The following is a 20,246-nucleotide window of genomic DNA, read 5'->3' as shown; positions in this document are numbered from 1 at the left end:
GTCAAACTCGTAAACCTTTTTTGAAGGACGTGTAGGCTGTACCGGAAACACGCATCGCAAAGTACATTACGGGGGAGTCACGTAGCTAATGTTGTAGGAATTTTCAGCATTTACCACGCTGATAAAAATTCACCGAGAGCGAAATTAAGAGAATAAAATTTAAAGCTTCTAAAACATTAATTTCAAACTTTCTGACGTGTTGTATATTAAATGTAACGTGATACGTCAAATGCGGGCGTGTGTGAAAAAAATGTAAGAAAATATTTGGTAATTTAATATCGTAATTTACGTTAAATAATTTAATGTTTATAAAAAAACTATATTATCTTAGTTTGTGTAAATTTAAGAATTTTTTTCGATTTAATTAAGCGTGGGAAGTTTGGTATCCAGGAGCGATGTTGAGCGGGTATTATATGATAATCGTTAATGTATGTAACACTAAGAAAGAGACAGAGAGTTGGAGAAATTATGCGCTTTAAGCGTCACATTTATCTCGGAATTTGTCATGGTCACAGAGCACATACAATGACGTGTGTGAGTGTGCGACTATAAATTTAATTAATTTAATTTTTCGGCAGAATTTGAATTTAATTTTCGTATAATTTAATTTTACTACATAATTTGTACAATACTCACTGCATTCGTTTAACTCATGTCTACCAATATTGACTCTATTCACGTCATCTCTTTACGAAAATTTAATTTATGCGATCACTTTGTCGCGATTAAATTTCGCTATATATTTCAATATTTTATTAATATTTTAGCTACTTAACAGCCTCGGTTTCGTCACCCATCGTCATTATTTCTTTCATTTCGCGCTCGCCGGATTTCCCGATTATCGTTCCAAGCAATGTATTGTGGGCGAGATTGCTAATCTAGGCGGACGAAAGCGCGAAGATAAAATTGCACGCATTCGCAACCTTCTGCACGAGGAATTTTTAAGAGGCTCGTTCGCGCTTACGACGCACCAATCAATGTCAAGCGAAAGCAATTAAAGCCTCCGGTCAGTGTTATTTTTGGCTTTCTCAACTCTTTCTACGCGCAACTCTTTATCCATTATATGCGTCGTCGTCCCCCTATCCACGGTAACAACATTGTCATTATTATTATCGTCGAAGTGTCTGTAACCGCGCTTCGTTTGCGCCGATACCTCAGCATCAGTTATTGATTGCTCATTATCACGCTGGATTATACAGGATCGTCGCAAACTACCTTTTCCTCGAAACGAAGCATTGTTGCTCTGCCCCTTTCTTAAAAGAAACAAAGAAATTATAATTTTTTAATTGGCTCGTCGTATTTTTAACATTTCGGACTCACGAGCAGGGATTCTCGATTCGATGCAACGATTTTAAATATTAATTTACCGGGAAAAATCACGTGGCAACCGCGTAACCAGCGCAATGTCAAGGGCGGGGGCCCTTTGAGGCGCTTCAACGTGCCTGCTTTCCGCTCGCGCCTGCTCGACCGCAACACACACTGTCGTTGACGAGCGCGTGTGCGTGAGAGAGCGTGTGTGGGCCCCAGTGATGGTGGTAATTGTGGTTAATTTAACGACGGTCAAAGCAGTCACTGCCTGTCCTTACAAGCCAGTTTACGCGATCAAGTCCTGAGCGCTGGGTGCAGCGCAATATCTTGCTCTCGTCGAAATCGCGAAACGACCTGCGTTTCCGTGTCAGCTGTATTATATAGTAGAGTTGAGAGTTATACTGCGATATTACATTGCGAGAAAATTGGGGAAAAAGTGCTGGCGAATTGACTCGGTCGATTAATCGAGCGTCGAGATTGATTGGAAGAAGCTATATATTCGGAAAATACGATAAAAGTTGATCCGAGAGATGAAGCGTAAGGTGACGTAGGGAAAAGGTGAATTCTCTTCGAAGCTGGTGGATAATCGAATGAAAGGTTGGAATCTGCAGACGCGAGATATAATTGAGTTTAACAATTTTATTTTTTTCTACGTTTATATCGAGTTTAGCAAGATGGAATAAATAGAGGATTAATTAATTAAATTTTTACACACGCTTAGGATGGAATAAATAGAGGATTAATTAATGAAATTTTTGCACACGGTTATCATCGTTTTTCATAAAGAGTAATATTTCCATTTACATTCCATTTACAATTCAGAAATAATAATGAGAAAGTATTATGATTTTTATCTTCAATATAATATCGATGGAATAAAGATCGGCAACGTTCTAAATATACACGCACAAGTACCGATACGCGTCAGCCCGATTTATAATAAATCATCATTATCGAACGATTGAGTGCCGTGAGTACGAAACGATTGTAACGTTATACGTCGATAGCCGTACATTGCCGATCAATGACGTCCGATCGAGTCTTGCGACCGGTCTCCGAGTCTCTCTTTCTCTCGCGATCTCCAGTAACGGTGATCGCTTCGTGCCGGTTATTTCGCGTAATCGACGCCGTTTAACACCTGCGGTTATTATCGCTAAAAATTCGATCGCGATCTAGGCTGCGCAATTTTGCAAACGTTTTCTTCTCCCTAATTCCCTTTTATTTTTAGTAGAAATTATTTTTCGCGATTAATATCGTAAAATCGAAATTGCATTTGATATTTTTGATCAAGGTGAGAAATCGATGGGTTCTAATTTCCCGATTTTGATCTCGTTTAAGTGAAGATGAATGTTGAATAATATTCTGTGCCAATTAAAATTGCTAGATACTTTCGCGAAACTGCAGATAAAAAAAATATCCACCGAGTAATCATAGGCAGACGGACGATTTTGTTATCAGTATTAACCGGATTGACAGAAGTTTAGTAAGCTTTTAAAGGGTATAGAATTGTTTTACAAAAATATTTATTTGACTTCAAAGTCGCGCTAATTTTTGACGTTTTCAATGTGACATGACTAGTGTCAAGGCACGGGTATAATCGGTCGGATAAACAAGATATCATCAAATCGATCGTCTGACTTTGATTTTTAGCGTCGAGAGTGATTAACGGATGTCAAGAGTGCGATACGCGATGTAATCAAATAATGAAGAGAGAGAGGGAGAGGTGTGTCGCCCTTCCCGGTTGGAATGCGAAATTATTCTCGCTTCCTGCCTTCGTTCGAGCAGCTTTGCGATTCTGATCGACAATTGCGAGATAAAGTATACGAAAAAAAAAATGTATTATTATCCTTATGTCCAAATGATGCGTGGCATCTATACGCGATGTTATAATTATATTTGTGAAATTTAGATTTGACAAGCAACACTTACAGATATATACGCCTATAATTTTTTCAATTAATACACTTTAAGTTTTTTAATCTGATGAAATTTTGTATACGATATAACGGAAAAATTTTGAAATAGAAGAATAGAGAAAAATAGCGCTGTCATTTTTATCGAATAAATTCTTTCGTAACGTAATCCTTTTTCAAAATTTCCCCTTAGGAGAAATAACAGTTATTTGTCAGAAGTCACGCGAGAGTGTTCAATATTTGTCAACATTGTTTGAGCGTATGTAATCTATCGTGGAGCGGTCGTTGATTTTTCCGTTTTTTTTTTAAATATCATATCAATTTTTATCCAATTTTATCGGCTCATATCCAGGAAAGCTAAAGGAGATCGCGTGATTTCGTGAAATTCATATAAAAATTTTCACCTATCACATTTTCACTTTCAAGTTTTTTTTTTACCGATCAAATATTTCATCAATTGATCTTTCGAATAATTTCACGCTCATTACGATCTACTCATTGTATTAATTCGTTTCAATCGATAAGCTAAAGACGATACGATTTACGACCGAGTTGATATTCACGAAAATTCACACGAACCGTTTTATTCTTTGAATTATCAATTCACCGGGCAATCGTGTCGCTGTGCGCTCTCATAAATATTCAATCACGTAACTGGAGTGATCTAACTGATTATACGGGGTCGATTAGATATGTGCGAAGCGAAGCAGCGCGATGTAAAAATAGTCGTGCGACATTATCGAGTATGCGATGTGCTGCTCCGGAACAGATACACGGCCAACGTGTATTAAATCCCGATAACAATCGCTTAAGAAGAACTATAGCGCGCTGTATCAACAGAGTTCTTTCACCGGACATAAACGATAAAAACAGTCATCTCTCTCTTTTTCTCTTTCTCGTGCATCGTTATTAGAGTCCCGGATGACTAATATTTTATCGGAATCACTCTCGTTTGTTCTATCGAATCAAGTTTTACAAACTCTACTCTTTCCTTTTCAAAATCTATTTATAAGAAAACAAAATTATTCAATGTTTTATCATAAATGCATCTTTTTGTTGAATATAATAATTAAATCAAGATCAGTTTTTTTTATTCTCGAAACATTAGAACAGAAATATAAAACAATAAATTATTTAACTGTGTTATTTATTTGCTTTTAATAAAATTATATACAACGCGTAGAGCGATTTATGGAAATGATTAATCGTATAAATAAAGAACTGGAGATGTAAAAACTTACTTTTTCAGAGACGACGTTCCAATTCTTTCGTTCGCCAAGAAACGTTCATTTACCCCTCTCGATCCAGTTTCTTTCGGGTCACTCCGCGGGGATCAAGGAGGTAATGGAAGTCATAAAACGATGTTAAAGCATCTTAGTTCTCCCCGCGTGAAAAAGGGAAAAAAAGAGCGAACACGAATCCCTCGCGTATGGACAGGGCTAACTGTAAATAGTCCGCCTTTCTTTCCGCGTTAATTTATTAATCCTCATTCGATATATACACATGCGGTCATCAGATCAGATGATGTACACAAAGTATTATGACTGACATTGTCTAGAATATTGATGCTATAAAAATATTTAAATTACCAAGTAAAAAGATGTCTGTATATTGCTTTCGGATTTTTAAAATTCTATCTTAAATAATTTGTACTAACAATAAATTACAACAGTGATATAATAATTATAATTGTAAATAACCATTGTATAATTTCTTCTATATATTTGAAGAAAATATGAGCTCTAAATGTGTGTATTTCCAGATGGTTAATTCAATCTTCATTTTAATAGTATTATAAATAATGAGTCAACTTAATATCTAATAAACACTCCACGAATCGCGACTCAACCGATGATAAAGAATTTTTAAAACGAAGGATAACGGAATGTGAAGAATCCAAAGTATTGTCATCTTAATGATATCATCAAGCTGTGTATTAAGAACATTTAACGAGACATATTGCAATTAATATAACAATTTACTTCACACAACACTCTCCGTCCGTATTAATCGCACAATTAAGATATTGTCCTAAGGGATTCTCATTCCATAAAATATCTTCTAGATGAGAGTTAATCGTCGCGCGTTGAAGGAAAAACTGTGCGTTCCGGAAGAAAAGCTCGCGTGATACGATACCGGGTGGTCGCAAGGAATATCGAGTGGCTGCTGATGTGTATGTATGTGTGTGTGTGAGTGCATGTGCGTGCGCGTCGGCGCGTGTCCACGCGCGAGAGACAGTGACACGAGGAGCACCGTCGTCGTGAGTAGTGGTTGGTGAACGTGGGTGAACGAGGGACAACAACGACGCCGACGACGACGACGAGCCGAGTTCTAGCCGGATAATAAATAACGCAAGGGAGAAATGTTCAAACTGGCCGGACGCCACGAGTGGGAGGCCTGGACAAAAGGTAAATGGAATATCCAGCGAGCGTGTGGGCGGCATGGAAGAAAAGAGAGAGAGAGAGAGACACGTTGTTTCCTCGTCCTGCAAGAATATAGGGGTGGCGAGTGCAAAAGAGAGGGGAATCAGATGATTGATAAGAGAGCTTCCGCGATACCGGGTGGGACGTAAAATCAAAGGAAAAATGGAGGAAGGGGATCGCAAGGCCTTGAACTTATAGATTTTCTCCGATCTGAAAGTTCGATGGTCGTATTTTCCAACAATCATTTATATCGTAAGATTTCGTTATTGCATTCTTGGGTGGATTTGGAATCTTGATTTAAAATCGTTCCTGCTCCTTATATTATTTCGTACTTTATTTGATTATTTTGACATTTTTTACAAATAATAATTCAGAGTCACCACTAATGTTATTTAAAATTGAATAATCATCTTTTTGCTTATTAATAAAATTAGCATTCCTTTTGCTGTGCGTTATTGTTTTCGTAAATCGCATTTTCAGGATGTATAATAGTGGTAATATACATATATTCTGAAAAGTAAAGCAAGATGTTGAACGTATGACTAACGTCAGATATTTATCACGACACGTTCGGGCAACGAAAGCGAGTACATATTTACAAACAGACCTGTGTTCGTGCCGAAGCATCGACGAATGTTACATATTCAAGTAGATGAAGCACTCGAAGAAGTCTTCGATGCTTCGTCATGTCGAATATTCCGAGAGACTTCTCGGAGAATATTCGGAGAGGAAAAATTTACATATCGACTGCATTTTAGACTTCAATTCATCTTGTAGCGTGTGGCACCAAACGATTCCAGCCAGATGAACACACAGAAAATTTCTCTTCCCTTATGCGTTTTCTTGCTTTCCGAAGTTAAGTGAAAGTAAGCATTAAAATTATAATAAATCTGAATAAAATAATTTTCAAAGGTGCAGATTAAATCATAAATATTTAGAAATATGGAGGAACAGAAACTTGAAATTTCGCGTTGCATTCCTCGGTAATTTACACTAAATCGAAAACGAACGTTTCGTTGCGTAACATTAATATACACCGACACGTAATGTAATTCAACGCGGTAAACGAAAGATGAAAACGAGTTTTGCAACGATATATTTGCGTCCCGTGCAATAAACAACGATGCAAGAGCAATTTCACGCGTCGTGATGCATCGCGAAGAGATTCGCTCGATAGTTGTAACATTGTATGGAAATAGACATGTACACAAATGTCATACAGCTGTTTTTTTCTTCGGAAGATGTACAGTAACGCGCTTCGCTTTAACGGATCTTGACGTTCGCGAAATAACCGCGATGTGCATCGCTACCTCGCACAAGATTCTGTTACGCGCGCACACCTGGCGTCAACCTTGATGGTGATGATGATGATGATGTCGTTCGCTCTTCACTCATTATACGGTATACGCGGGATATGCACGCATGAGATCGCGCAAAAATTACGGTCACTTACGAACCGCACTCGAGCCATGCACACTGATAGTAGTGAATTATTTTGATAAGCTGCAGTCGCGTATCTTTCCGCCAAACTAGGTAAAAGCTACGTAAAATAGTTAATGTTTATTAAGGATTTTTTTTTGCTTATCCGATTATCCTCTTTAATATGTGATAATAAAAATTTAGACCACCATAAAATAAAACATGATTTTATTTAAAATTACTGCAATTATAAAGTTACTGAATTCATATGAAATAATAGTTTTATTGATATGATGATTTTTAATTAACGCTATTTTTTATTAGGAAAAGGAAAAATTAATAAAAAAATTCATAAATGTTTGTAATAGATGAAAAATGTGCGTGAATAATCTATTTATTTTCAAATAAATCCATTGTAGAATAGATGAGAGAGATTCTTTTTACAAGAAATAAAAATATTCCTATATAACAAAATGTAAATAGAAAAATATTCAATCTAAAGATTTTTAGATAGAATAAATATTGAGAAATATTATTCTTACGTTAGAAAAAATACAATAAAATAAACATAAATGAGATTCGTATATGTTGAATATGTTTTCAAATTTCAGAAACATTGATATTCTTACAAATTTAAATTTTTTACATATTCCAATAAAGAAAAAGAGAGAGAGAGAGAGAGAGTTTTAAATTCAATTCTCAAAATACGCATGATTTGTCTTTTCTTTATAGTTTAATATTTCACATCAAAAAATTCAATTTAAACGCAGAGAGAAAGAAATAGATTTTATTATTTGTTTTTCTTTCTTTTCATCCTATATTTATAGAAAGGTTTATTTTATAATATTACGTGTTATTTATATAGTATTAAAAAATGTACATATACAAAGAGTGTATTAAAATAACTTTTACTAAGAAAAGAATTTTAAATAGATACAGTAATTTAAATAATTATGATTTGAGAAACTTTTATTTTTATTTTATATAAATTTTAAAAAAATATAGTCTCATGCTTGAAATTGTTATAACTAAATTTTTACCTCTCTAATACATCATTTATTTCTGGAGAAATCTCTTCGATTAAAGATTAATAGTGCAAGGCGAAGAAACTCGTTTCATCGTACGGTAATCACACGCCGTCTTTGAGAATAAAATGGTAGTTGAACGTATTTTGGGATCGTCCTAAAGACTTCGACCTCGCTCGTTGGTCTCTCTCTTTCTCTTTCTCTCTATCTTAGTAATCGTTGTACACACACACACATACACGTGTATTTCTATTCGCGGCGGGGGTGTATACATTGCAACCGGTCCGCTTTGTCGTGGGTGGTTTTTAGGCGCAGCTGTTCTTCCGTCTCTCTTTTTCTCTCCTTGAGCATAGAATCGTTTTTGTGCGCGATTCTCTCAACAATATCCTACGAAGTTTTCATCCTACATTGCCGGCATCATCGTAAAGTTTATTAAATACGATGAAAGAATTATCACATCTTTCTGTTTTCATTTGAAAACTGACGAGATTCAGCATCTTTTTCATATGTATCTCACATATGAGAGAATTTATTATATATATGTAATTATTTATTATTCTGTGTCCGTAAATTTGTATTCATTTATTTTTAAATATTCTAACGATTATATATTGTTACAAGTATTAAGGACAGAATAGAAGCGAGAAAGAGAGAGAGAAAGATTTTAAATAATTATTGCAATGTTGTAATATAAGATACGTTTTTAACAATTAATCAATTAATATTAATAATATTAACATCAACACTAATAATACATAATATTAATATACTCATGTGCAAGTAAATTATGTTATTTCTATTAAAATTTATACTATATGATTGTAATATAAATATTAATATAAATACTTATATTTCACTATTAGTTTTTTTGATCGCCAAAATTTAAAATTAAAATCCCATGTCGTTGGACTCCCTGTATATTAATCGCGACTAACAATGCAGCCATAATTGATCAATCAGAAAGATCAGGACGAGATTGAAAGAGAACGAGCAGCCTGCATTGTACAGCCTATTTCTCTAATAGCGCCTCTATCGCGGTCTAGTTAATAATCATAGTAGGTCAATTCTCCGTCCCTAAAGTGCACGACGAGAGCGTCGCGGTGCTTCTCCTTCTCCTCTTCATGATCGGCTTCGTTGTTCGGTCGATCCGTTGTTTCCCCCCTCGGTTAGTAGCTTGTCAGTTAGTGCATCCGACCACGATGCACACTCTCGCTCGTTAGATGACTAACTCGGCGGGGGTGCTGCATACAGGGTGTCCTAAAGTTGCCGAGTGTTTTTTCGATCCTAATTTCTTTAATTAATCTGAAGATGGCACTTTATTTTACCGCATATTTTCATTTTTTTAACTTTAATAGATCTCTACAATCTTGTAAACTTTAAATAGAAATTCGTCTTATCGAAATTCTCTTTAAATTCAAATTACTTATATATGATTTTAGTATCCATTTTCTTTCTAAAAGATAGAAATTTTTAATTTACTGAAAACTTTTTATTTTTAATCATCAATTACATATAGAAATTTTATTAAGTATTTATCGAGGAAGAAGATTGACGTTGAATCAACCAAAAAAAATTACGAAAGATATACTATGATTTTGGAGTACCCTGTATGCAATAGTCGCGACTTTGTGTTGCACTTGGGAGTTTATTTACCTCCGTCGGGTGTTGCTTGCGTGTCTGCGTTTCGGGGTCAAAGATCGCTCTATGTCCTTTTGGGAAGGATGAATCACACGCGGAAGTAAGGAAATCGATAAAACTTTTATTCGACACATAGGGACTCGTCCTGAAAAGAAATCCTGCTCAAACTGATTATCTCAAGGCACTCAGCTTCGCAAATAAAACTTTTATTGTATCGTTATAATTGAAAAATATAAGACATTAATCAAAAGAAAACAATTATTAAATAGTACAGTGCATATATATATATATATATATATATATATATATATATATATGTTTAATAATATATATAACTCAATTATATTTAATTATTTTTTAAATAATTGCAATTATTTTGTGTCATTATTTAAGTAAATTTAGCTTTACATTTAACTCTAGCAGCTTTTTTATTATTGTATTTTATTTATGTAAACAATATATAATCGATATTATTATAATAATAATATATCTTATCATCTTCTGTAATACTGCACTATCATTATCGTAAAATATTTTTTTACTCTTTAAAATTATTTGTAGATGATTTATATAGAATATATATGATGATAAGATATATACAAAAAGATAATGTCGAAAATGTAACGACGAATGAAGATTGTCAGAAAGTTTTCTGTGGTATCTCCCGGCTCCCTAGTTTGAAATTATTCAAGAGATTATTAATCTTCTTCATTTTCAGAATTTTTAATTTATAACAATCTGTTAAAATCAGATAGATCCCATCAAATGAGTCGTAAAAATTTTAAAAATTATAAGCAAAGTTGCAAAATTGTGGAAAATTTAGTCAATGATTTTTTAATGTTTGAAAATCATCTAACCAACGGTAATAATCGAAAAAAGAAAATTAAATTTTTTAATTAAATATTTAAAATAATTTTTTTCCTCTTCTCATGTTTCTTTCCGTCAAGATTTTAATGGATTTTTTATTTCTTTTAACTTGGAGCCACGTAATGATTGAAAGACACGATTGTCGACCATAACGGCAAAAAACTGCGGCAGATCTTTTTTATCTGCACTTGTGGCATTTCCCAGAATCAACATTATATCGCCGCCGCCGGTTATAAACGGTCCATTCGTGAGTTTCGAGGCTAAGCCACCAATGAACTGATCCGTTTAGATCTCTCGATAATTGGTAACACATGAGGCGAACTGACATATGGCGTTTCTTCCCAGACGTCTCTGTTTTCTTTCTTTCGGGAGGGTAACCGACGATATTCCCGAAAACGTGAAGCGACGTCGCCATCAGAATGATTATACGTCCTCGATCTGTCAAGAACAGAACATCCATTTTGATTCGAAGCGCTCATGCTTATTTATCGCCCGACCTTTTTTTCTCTCTCCTTTCCTTTAATGAATCGTCGGATCGATGAGAAAAAAATGACTTAAAACCATCGTCTAGCCTCTTTCTCCCGACAATCATCCAATTACGCTGATTGATCGACGTTCACATGAAGACGGATATACGATGAGAAACGATATTTCCGCTTTCGGATTATTCGCTCTGTCAAGCGGATTACGATAGATTAAATCGAATAATTTAGTACAGTAATAGATTGCTTGCAAGTCTGACTTCTCGAAGACTCGAGATAATTAAAATAAATCTCATTTCTTAATTAGTAATAGCGACTCATTGACCGGAAAAATTTGAAATAAAAGGAAGCTCTCAACTTGAACAGATATCTCGATAGCGACTTTATTTATTTCAAGTGTAGAATGTATATAAAAAAAATGCCGTATTAAAAACGAAAATTGCCGCAACTTTCGTTGATGGATTATACGTGTAATGTATTCGCGATCGCGCTCGCTTTTGCGTCGTTTATTATCAGAGCCGAAGGAAGTTTCGGAACGGAAGCGAGATACGGCCGTGACAATAAATCACGCGGTAAGCGTGATCGTCTTTCTCCTCGTCTCGGTGAAGTCTGCGAAACGATAGATTGTTTCGCGTCGCGTACACCGTTTATTTTTAGCTTGCTCGTCTCGCGGAGTCGAGACATCGTTCCTCCTTCTCGTCATTGTCTCACGGATGACATTAACGGAATACGGATTAAAGGGATGAGAGAGAGAAAGAGAATCGGAAGTTCTACCATCGTGTCAAAGTCCTTCCTCGCGCGACATCCGTTATATCCGAGACATTATTATTCCGCGCAGCATCCGCCTCTCTGCCATTGTCATCGTCGTCGATGGGAGAATAAAACGACTTTGACATGCAAAAGAAAGAGAAAGATTACCATATCGATACGAAGAGCCTCGTCGAAATTTGCATCTCGAAACGAGATCCAATTGTATCTATAAACTGATAATACTTCAAGATCGTAATTAAGAAGAAATAATTAAGATTTAAAATTGGTTCTTCATATATTATCATAAAGATCCAAATTTCTGTCGATTCCAAGATTGTCAACAAAGATGATGAAAACATTTGCAATGTTGAGAAATTCATTGCCATCGATGATAAAAGATAGATTTTTATTACGACATTAAAAAATAGAAATTTTTGTTCATCGAAAGGATTATGTAATCTCGGAGACGACCAATTTCCAGGGATTACTTTTTAGGGTCTTCGCGTGGGCTTTCTGAACCCCATTTGAAACCCGAAACGCACATCACGATCAGACTCGAGTCTTAACATGGCTTCCCTTTTTTTCTGTTTGCAGACATACGGCTACAGCTGAACGAGCAGCTGAGATGCCTCGACGTGAGGATGGAGGCGCAAGTCGCCCTCGTGGCCGAGCTCCAGGACTTTTTCCGCAGGAGGGCAGAACTGGAGCTGGACTACAGCAAATCCCTCGACAAGATGGCCAGAAGCATACAGTTGAGGCATAAGGAGCAGAAACAAAAGTATGTTATTATGTTATTTCTTTTAAATGTTATACCTTCTTCTATCTTCCACATTTTAAATAAAAAAAATAATCGATTTAAAAATACAATATAAATAGATCGTAAGAAAACATAATAAGCGCAGTTAAAATATATGAATGTACTATTTTAAAAATATCATCTATTGTAATCACGCGCAAAATAATTTCACGAAACACGATTTTATATATTAAATAATCGTCAGAATCATAATTAAATAATTTAATTATTATTTAATGCAGCTAACTATGGAATTTTTAATTATCAGCGAATTAATTGTTTGCCAGAAATTAAAACGGATATATAATAATTTCAAATATTTGCCTTTTTACGCAAAGTGTAAAATTAAATTAACAACGCGGAGATTTGTTAGTCGGATAATTTTATAAAAAGCGAAACGGTAAAAGAGCGGAAATAATTCCGCTATGAATTGCGGCGTTAAATGATTAACGAAGGTGTATGCGTTAATTAATTCGCTGTAATTCATGCGCGTGCACCACGTGTTGCACGGCACGATTGAAATGATGGCGCGTATGCACGTAATACAGCACGATACATTTACTTTATTACGTTACGTTACGTTGCGCAACATGAATTATTACATGATTACGTTGCGTAAAACTTCTATCAAACGCGATTATATTTGGGTATAGACCTTGATCATGCATGATCAAATTCCGATCGCATAATTAATTGACGCAGAAATCGATCCAGATATTTAAATATTTATTCACGTTTCTCGCTAAAATCAGTGATAAGCGTTCATAAGTATTTACTATGTTTTCTAGAAATAATATTTCTATTTCTAAAGATCAATATTTCTCATTAATATCTGGGAAAGGAAAATCAATATTTAATATATATACAAAAGTATCTACAGAAGAAACGGATAATATTTGACATTTTATGTTTGCGGTGTTAAAATTATTTTAAACATTTGATTAATATTAATATCGAAATAATTTTCTTTGAGATATGTTTTTATTAAATATTTACATAATAATGAAATAATTTTAAATATTACATATTATAAGTAATTTGATATAAAAATATTGCAAGATTTTTTACACTATTATTAAAATAGTTTTATATTATCATTAATAATATATTCAACTATCTTTTCAAGTTCTATTTCCGTTCTTAAAGAAAATTTTTATAATGTCTTAAAAATATTTTAGAATTAGAAACATGTGCTATTTTATTCACAGATAAATATTTATTTAAAATATATTGATGAAAATTTTAAATTATATTATGTTTAATATCAATTTCTCAGTAAAATACTGAATATACACAATATTCATTGTAATTCTTGATGAAAAAATATAAATGTTATGTGAGTTGAAAATGCTTATCTTACAAAGGCTAAATAAAAGAGTTTATTTTAAACAATTCTAAAAATTCCCTGATTTTATCTGGAATTTTGAACAAAGGTGCTTGAAAAAATCAGGAAATCTTTCTACAAAATGTTAACACATATCTCATATCGATATCTTGAAATGCAATTAACGGATATGAAATCACGTCATTGTTAATAGATGTGTATGAATTGCGTGATAATTTGTATTTTCTCTATATGTCTTTGTTACACGCGATTGATATTTCTCGCGCTCCACTTTCGCGGCGGAAAAGCAACCGCAACCGCATTTTTCCCGCGTCCTACACGCGCGTGCCGCGTTGCTGCATCTGCGACATGCCCCAGTTCCTTCTCGTCATTCAACCCTGAACGCGTAGTGCCCCTTTTGTGCATCGTATTCAGCATCGTCCACAAAAGGGATGCTTCTCTCGCGATGTACGGCACAGATACACGCACACATACACACGTAATCCAGCGCACCGCGATGCCATACTCTCTTCCATCTCCACGCGTTTCCCTCATTTCGCTTCGGGAGATATCGCGGATCGATAATTTCTTCTTTGCGAAGCCGCATCCGGAGTCAGTATGGTTGCCCCGGCAGTATATTCGTTCATTCTCCTGTCGCGCAAAAAGTAATTACCGTAAACTAGGTTTCACGCATCATCGATAACCGGATGATTTTAAAGATGCTCCGTTTTCGGCTTTAAAATCCCCATGTTTATAAGTTTTACAATATTGAAATAATTTCTCAGAGAAAGATATTTTTTTATTTGTAATATCGAAGACTTGTTACACATATGCAATTCCCATCGTTACAATAATTTTTATGTAGAATATTAAAATAACTTTGAATATTTAATCTAATGTAATATCTTAAGTAATCTTAGTTTTAAACATGAGTCCGATTTTGGGCAACTTGCAATTAATTAAAATATCACGACATAAAGTATTAATTAAAGTAATTTTAGTTTTATAACATTAATTCGATTTGGGGCAACTTGCAATTGATTAAAGTATCACGACATTTTAAATCTGAAAGGAATAAAAGAGTACGTTATCTTTCCTCACTTTATCGTTACGACACACTTGCATAATATATTATCGCTACCGATAATATATTATGCCATATAACGCGCATTCGGTATGCATGAACGTGCAAGTGGAACGAGATCGCTGTTACGTGTATATAAACATAACGACCGAACGGTGCGTTCGAGGACCGCAAGATGAGAAGCGCGACGCTTTACCGGCTCGTTAGCGGCGATTTAATTACCGTGTAATTACGTCGATATATACATACATACGTACAAGTACGTGCGTTATCCTCCGTACAATATGTCTTTATCGATCGCTTTTCCGCAGGCGGGAACAATGGCCCCTGTTCTCCAGCTACGCCTGCTGGCAGCAGCTCGTCAACGAAACCAAGTCCCTCAGCAGGGACCACGCCGCCTTGTCCGAGGTCTACAGCACCCACCTCGTGGGCCGCCTCAATCAGGTGATGGAGGATGTGCAGCGAATTTACAAGCGTGTGAGTGTCATACACGTGATGAGATACGATAACGTCGCTCCGCAAGCAGTTAGTTGTAGTAGTTGCGCGATTGCATCGCAACCGCGCGACGCCGTGTCGTGAGAAGTTCGACTACTCCATTGTCTCGTCGAATTAATTGCCTCGAATATCTCTATTCCTGTTGCAGACAGTGTCGTGTCGAGATATGTACCCTGGGTACCGGGGACGAATCACTTTCTATAGATGTATCGCGATGCGTTCCCGTCTCACATTTCCTCCTCGTAAATATTTCTTTCCTCTCGCGTGTTCTTATCTATATGATTGTATAAATTAGCGAAAATTTTCTATCGCTCTTCTAATCCGCATATGACTTTCCAATTTCTCGTTATTAAATTAATTGAATTTTTGCAATTTTTATTTTATAGTCTTTTAATTTTTAGTCTCTTTATGTCTTAAATTGTTTTATTTTTTTTATTCCTGTAATACTTGTTAAATTATAAATCTGACATTGGAATATAATATTGTGCTTTATCATTATTTATATTTTTTTCATATTTTATTATTCTTTCCGACAATTTGAGTAAAATCAATTTAGCTATGTTTAATTTCAATTATAAATACGTGTTATATTAAATGTAAAATGTTTCATTTAAAATCTTCAGTAACACCAGAAAGAAAATTTATTTATATCTCTAATAATTTTATATTTTTTGGGATTGAATTTTGAAAGAAAAACTCTCTGTATCTAAGGAAAGTAAACTGTCTGGGGGATTAGGATTACATGCATATTTTAAATATATCCGACATTTTTTTCAATCGTACCTATGGCTTACCGCTCGGATGCGTTTCTTTTTGCTTGCAGTGTCGCGAGATTGGCTACGAGACGCACGAGGAAATACTCCGAGTGCTGCACGAGCTCCACACGACGATGAAGACCTATCAGGCTTACCAGGCCGAGTCCAGGCAGGCGGAGACCAAGCTCCGCGTCGCCGAGCAGCAACGCAACAAGCTCGAAGTGGCGAATGCGGATAGTCGCGATAAGCTCGCGCGCAGCAAGAAGTACAAGCTCATCGAAAAGGAAGTTAACAAGGTAGATCGAATAGACGTAGAGTAGAATATACTGAGATGGTCGAGTATTTCTATACAAGGGAAGTACTCGTTTCGAAGTAGTTTGATGATACTTGACCCTCGCGAGAGTTCGTGCAGTTTAAGCTCTTCTGTCTGGTTACATCAACTTGCTACTTCGTTGAAATTACATTGCGAGGTTTGTTTCGTTGTTAGCGTGATGGCAAGAAAAACTTGCGTTCTCAAGTTTTACACAAGGGTACTCTAACTTATCACATTTTTTTTATCTACAGTAAATGAACTCTTGACATCCAACGTTTATATAATGCACATTATATAATATGTAAATATAATACATATAAAATAATATATGTTCTATTATATGTATATATAATATTACATATATATTTGTATAATTATTTATAATTATATGCAATTATTAAATTTGTATAATGGATATTATATGTATTATGTAACTATTATATATTATATTATAAAATATATAATAGTTTATATGGATAGTCTCAAAATTAAAATTCTCTATCGGGCTAAATCTAAATAAATCCGACATTTCAGATTTAATAAAATTAGACGAGAACTTTAATGAAAAAAAAAGTATATATGGAAGCGCGACATCTTTGTGCTATTAAATAATATATTATTACATTCGCAATAACGAGAATTGATTCTTCGATTCACTTGAGATTTATTTTTACGGTGCGACCATGGCCATGGATAAATTCGGCAAATTGCGATCGTTCGGGCACTCTTCATATTTTGGCAACGACATGTCATATTACGAGAGAGACACGGTTAGTCGAGAAATTATTCGTCGAATTGCATATCCGCGTGACTTTCCCTCTCGCTTCGTCATTCTGGCAAATATTAACACCTGGCGCGGGCTGGAACGATCGTCGCTCCTGGCAAAGGATCAACGGTGATCTTACGTCAAAAGCGTACGATTTATTGCGATGATGAACGGTGATTCTCTTTTTGCGACGATAAACACGGTGACGCGGATTTGATGTGCTTTTTTTTTCGTCGTTACACGTTCACCAGCTGTTTGCGACGTCAACGTGGCACGCCAAGTAGGAAGTGCATCAACATGTTTCCGCTCTGCCGCATGATGACTTGTAAATAATGTCGGAAAATTGCTCGCATAATTTGTCCAGAAAGAATAAGAAATGAAACTTTTAATAACATTGTAGATATTTGTTAGAATTAATACTTTTTTCTCTTTTTTAATCGATGTAAATCAAGACTAAATTTATATTAATTTGATTTTTCGATAACATAATATTTCAGAGAGAAAAGTTTTCATATTTTAAGAATGCAGGATATTTTGTAGAAAAAAAATACATTTTATTTCTTCCAAAATTGAAATAATTTTATATCAAAGATGAAATGAATAACTTTGGAAATGTTATATATTTACTAAGAAATTTTACTTGAAATTTATTAAATTAGTCATTTTATGAAAGTAGTAAAATAAAACTAGTTCAATAACTTAAGAACTGATATTTGTGAAAAATTGAAGTAAATATCGAGGAATATTGGAGTTTCGTCATGTTCCCTTAAAGCGGTAAGACACTTCGCGTGGCTGGAAGTTCGCGTGTCTGGCCTTCGTCAATGCGATTGAAAGGAAATTGAAAGTACAGCTGGAACGAGTGGACTGCCGTCTGCTGCGTCTTAATAATTTTATTTCGCGAGCTCAACGGAAACGCGTTTATTACATCTTGACGGCCGTGCCCTTAATTTTCTCTGTCAGAATTCAACAATAAGAATATCATTAAAGTCAACCGTCGAATATATCTTTGTGAAAGCCTCATATTCGCTGTACAATCTGCTAATTAAAATTAGATAATTATGCCGCAAAATAAGCTTTCTTGTGTATAATAAAAATTAATTAATTTTATTTTCACGAGATTTTCTACCGCTAAAATAATATTTTTGGAAAAAACTATATCGTATTTTGAGGAACTGAAGTTTAGGAATATCATAGTAATCGTACGCATGTAAAAACACGAATGCTAAAATAATTATTGTTTTTCGTTCGGTCTAACAAAACAGTTTTAATTGTCACAACGTAGAGGAATAGTTTTTCAGGTATGTTCTCAGAGTGTATTTCGTTTCTAACATCTTCGTGTCGCACGTTGCGTGATGTACGAGGATTACATTATACCACTGCATTTTCCACGCCAATAAAGATTAAATTCGTTGCGCGATCGATGGTACTTTATATTTGCCGCACGCTAGACCCGCGTTATCGAGCGGAAATAAAGGTCGCGTAGAAATCGGCATATCGCCGATAAAGTACGAAGCGACGAAATGTGTCCGATGACAGGTGGCTGAGACACGAGAGAACCGAGACGATATCCAGGCCAGTGGCAGGATGTCCGAATTAGGTGTCTGCGTCATCAGTCCAGCAATTGTTCCGCTTTTTGTCCATCGCCGTCTATCTCCAACGCTCTCATTTACCGTACGATTCACAGAATCGGAGCGGAGAACTGCATCCGAGAACCGCACACTGGAGCAAATCTGTCTTCGTTCATTCGAAAATTCGTGCGACTCGCACGACAAGAATGATGATCGAACAACGAAAAATTTATAAGAGGAACTTTCAAGATTAAGAACTTTCAAGATAATAATTAATCTAATTTTATAATTAATATATTCACAACGCATTTGTCAAACTATGATCTCACGAGTTATATTTTAATTTGTAACACAATTAAACTTAATTTTTGTAAAACTATTTTTTATATTTAAGATACTTGAAATTTTTTTAGTTTAAAATTCTTAATTCGTTCATAGAGAGAGATTACAGAAATTTTAAATTTTAACGAGAGAAATATTTTGCTTTTATATCGATGAAAGTATTCTTGAAAAGATATTAAAGCACTCGCTATTTCGAATATCTACGACAAATGTGTTTGCATCCATATATTCGCACTAAGATTATATGCTTGGCTCTTTTGTCCATATGATTCAAAAGTCCCCGGGGACTCAAAGCATTTCCAGCCTATGTCGGGAGGGTATCATCCATCCTGCGGAATGAATCGAGAGAAATGCTAGGAAATCCGTATGAAGCGTATCTCTATCTTTCTATCTTTCTCTCTCTCTCTCTCTCTTTTCTTTCTTCCACTTCGTCCCAATCCGAGCAGACGCCGACCGAGGATTTAGGGTCGACCTGCTAGCGGCTTTTTTTTTTGTCGGGCACATGCAACTTGATGGAAAAATAAATAGCGCTCCCCTTGGCCAGCGCAGCTATAAGCGCGATAAGACAGATGGTTGAAACGGCCTGGAAGCAAAAGGGACATCGAGAGAAAAGTATAAGAGCCAAAGCGGCTTGAAAAAAAAAGAGATCGACAACACGTGCAAGCGACTCGTCGCATTCGATGTCATCGCTCGCATTAAAGTTATAAGAACGCAAACTTTATAAGAAATGTCGCAGTATTTTTTTACGTGATAGGCGTATATAGTCTCCTGAAATATGTACGATAATTTATTTATGAAAAAAATTAAGTTATTTCTTTTCTTCATTAATATTAAAAATTATATTGTAGTTACAAGAACTAATTAAAAGTTTCGTATCATATGTGATTACATTTTTACAATTAAAATATCGTTAAAAATGTAAAATGCGCAATAATGACAAAGTGACTTATCCGGCGAAATAAGGATTCTAACACGGGA

General features: G+C 35.0%; 1 protein-coding gene across 6 annotated transcripts in view; it reads left to right on the top strand.

Annotated features, from left to right (window-relative positions):
• Nucleotides 1–20,246, top strand: part of LOC105257150 (SLIT-ROBO Rho GTPase-activating protein 1) — a 59,619-nt gene that overhangs the window by 29,111 nt on the left and 10,262 nt on the right. For 2 of the 6 annotated variants that reach the window (XM_011267586.3, XM_011267587.3), the window contains exons 2-4: nucleotides 12,420–12,603; nucleotides 15,341–15,506; nucleotides 16,348–16,575. In XM_011267586.3, coding sequence (XP_011265888.1) covers nucleotides 12,420–12,603; nucleotides 15,341–15,506; nucleotides 16,348–16,575 — 578 coding nt within the window. Of the gene's footprint in view, nucleotides 1–1,588; nucleotides 1,906–4,983; nucleotides 5,630–12,419; nucleotides 12,604–15,340; nucleotides 15,507–16,347; nucleotides 16,576–20,246 lie in introns of those variants that run through there. The other 4 variants (XM_011267591.3, XM_011267590.3, XM_011267588.3 and 1 more) reach the window with 4 other exon arrangements.

This window comes from Camponotus floridanus, unplaced genomic scaffold (genome assembly GCF_003227725.1).
Source record: "Camponotus floridanus strain SB8 unplaced genomic scaffold, Cflo_v7.5 scaffold66, whole genome shotgun sequence".
NCBI classification, from domain to species: domain Eukaryota; kingdom Metazoa; phylum Arthropoda; class Insecta; order Hymenoptera; family Formicidae; genus Camponotus; species Camponotus floridanus.
Note: the sequence above shows the minus strand (reverse complement) of the source record. Positions and strands in the feature narration are given on the sequence as shown.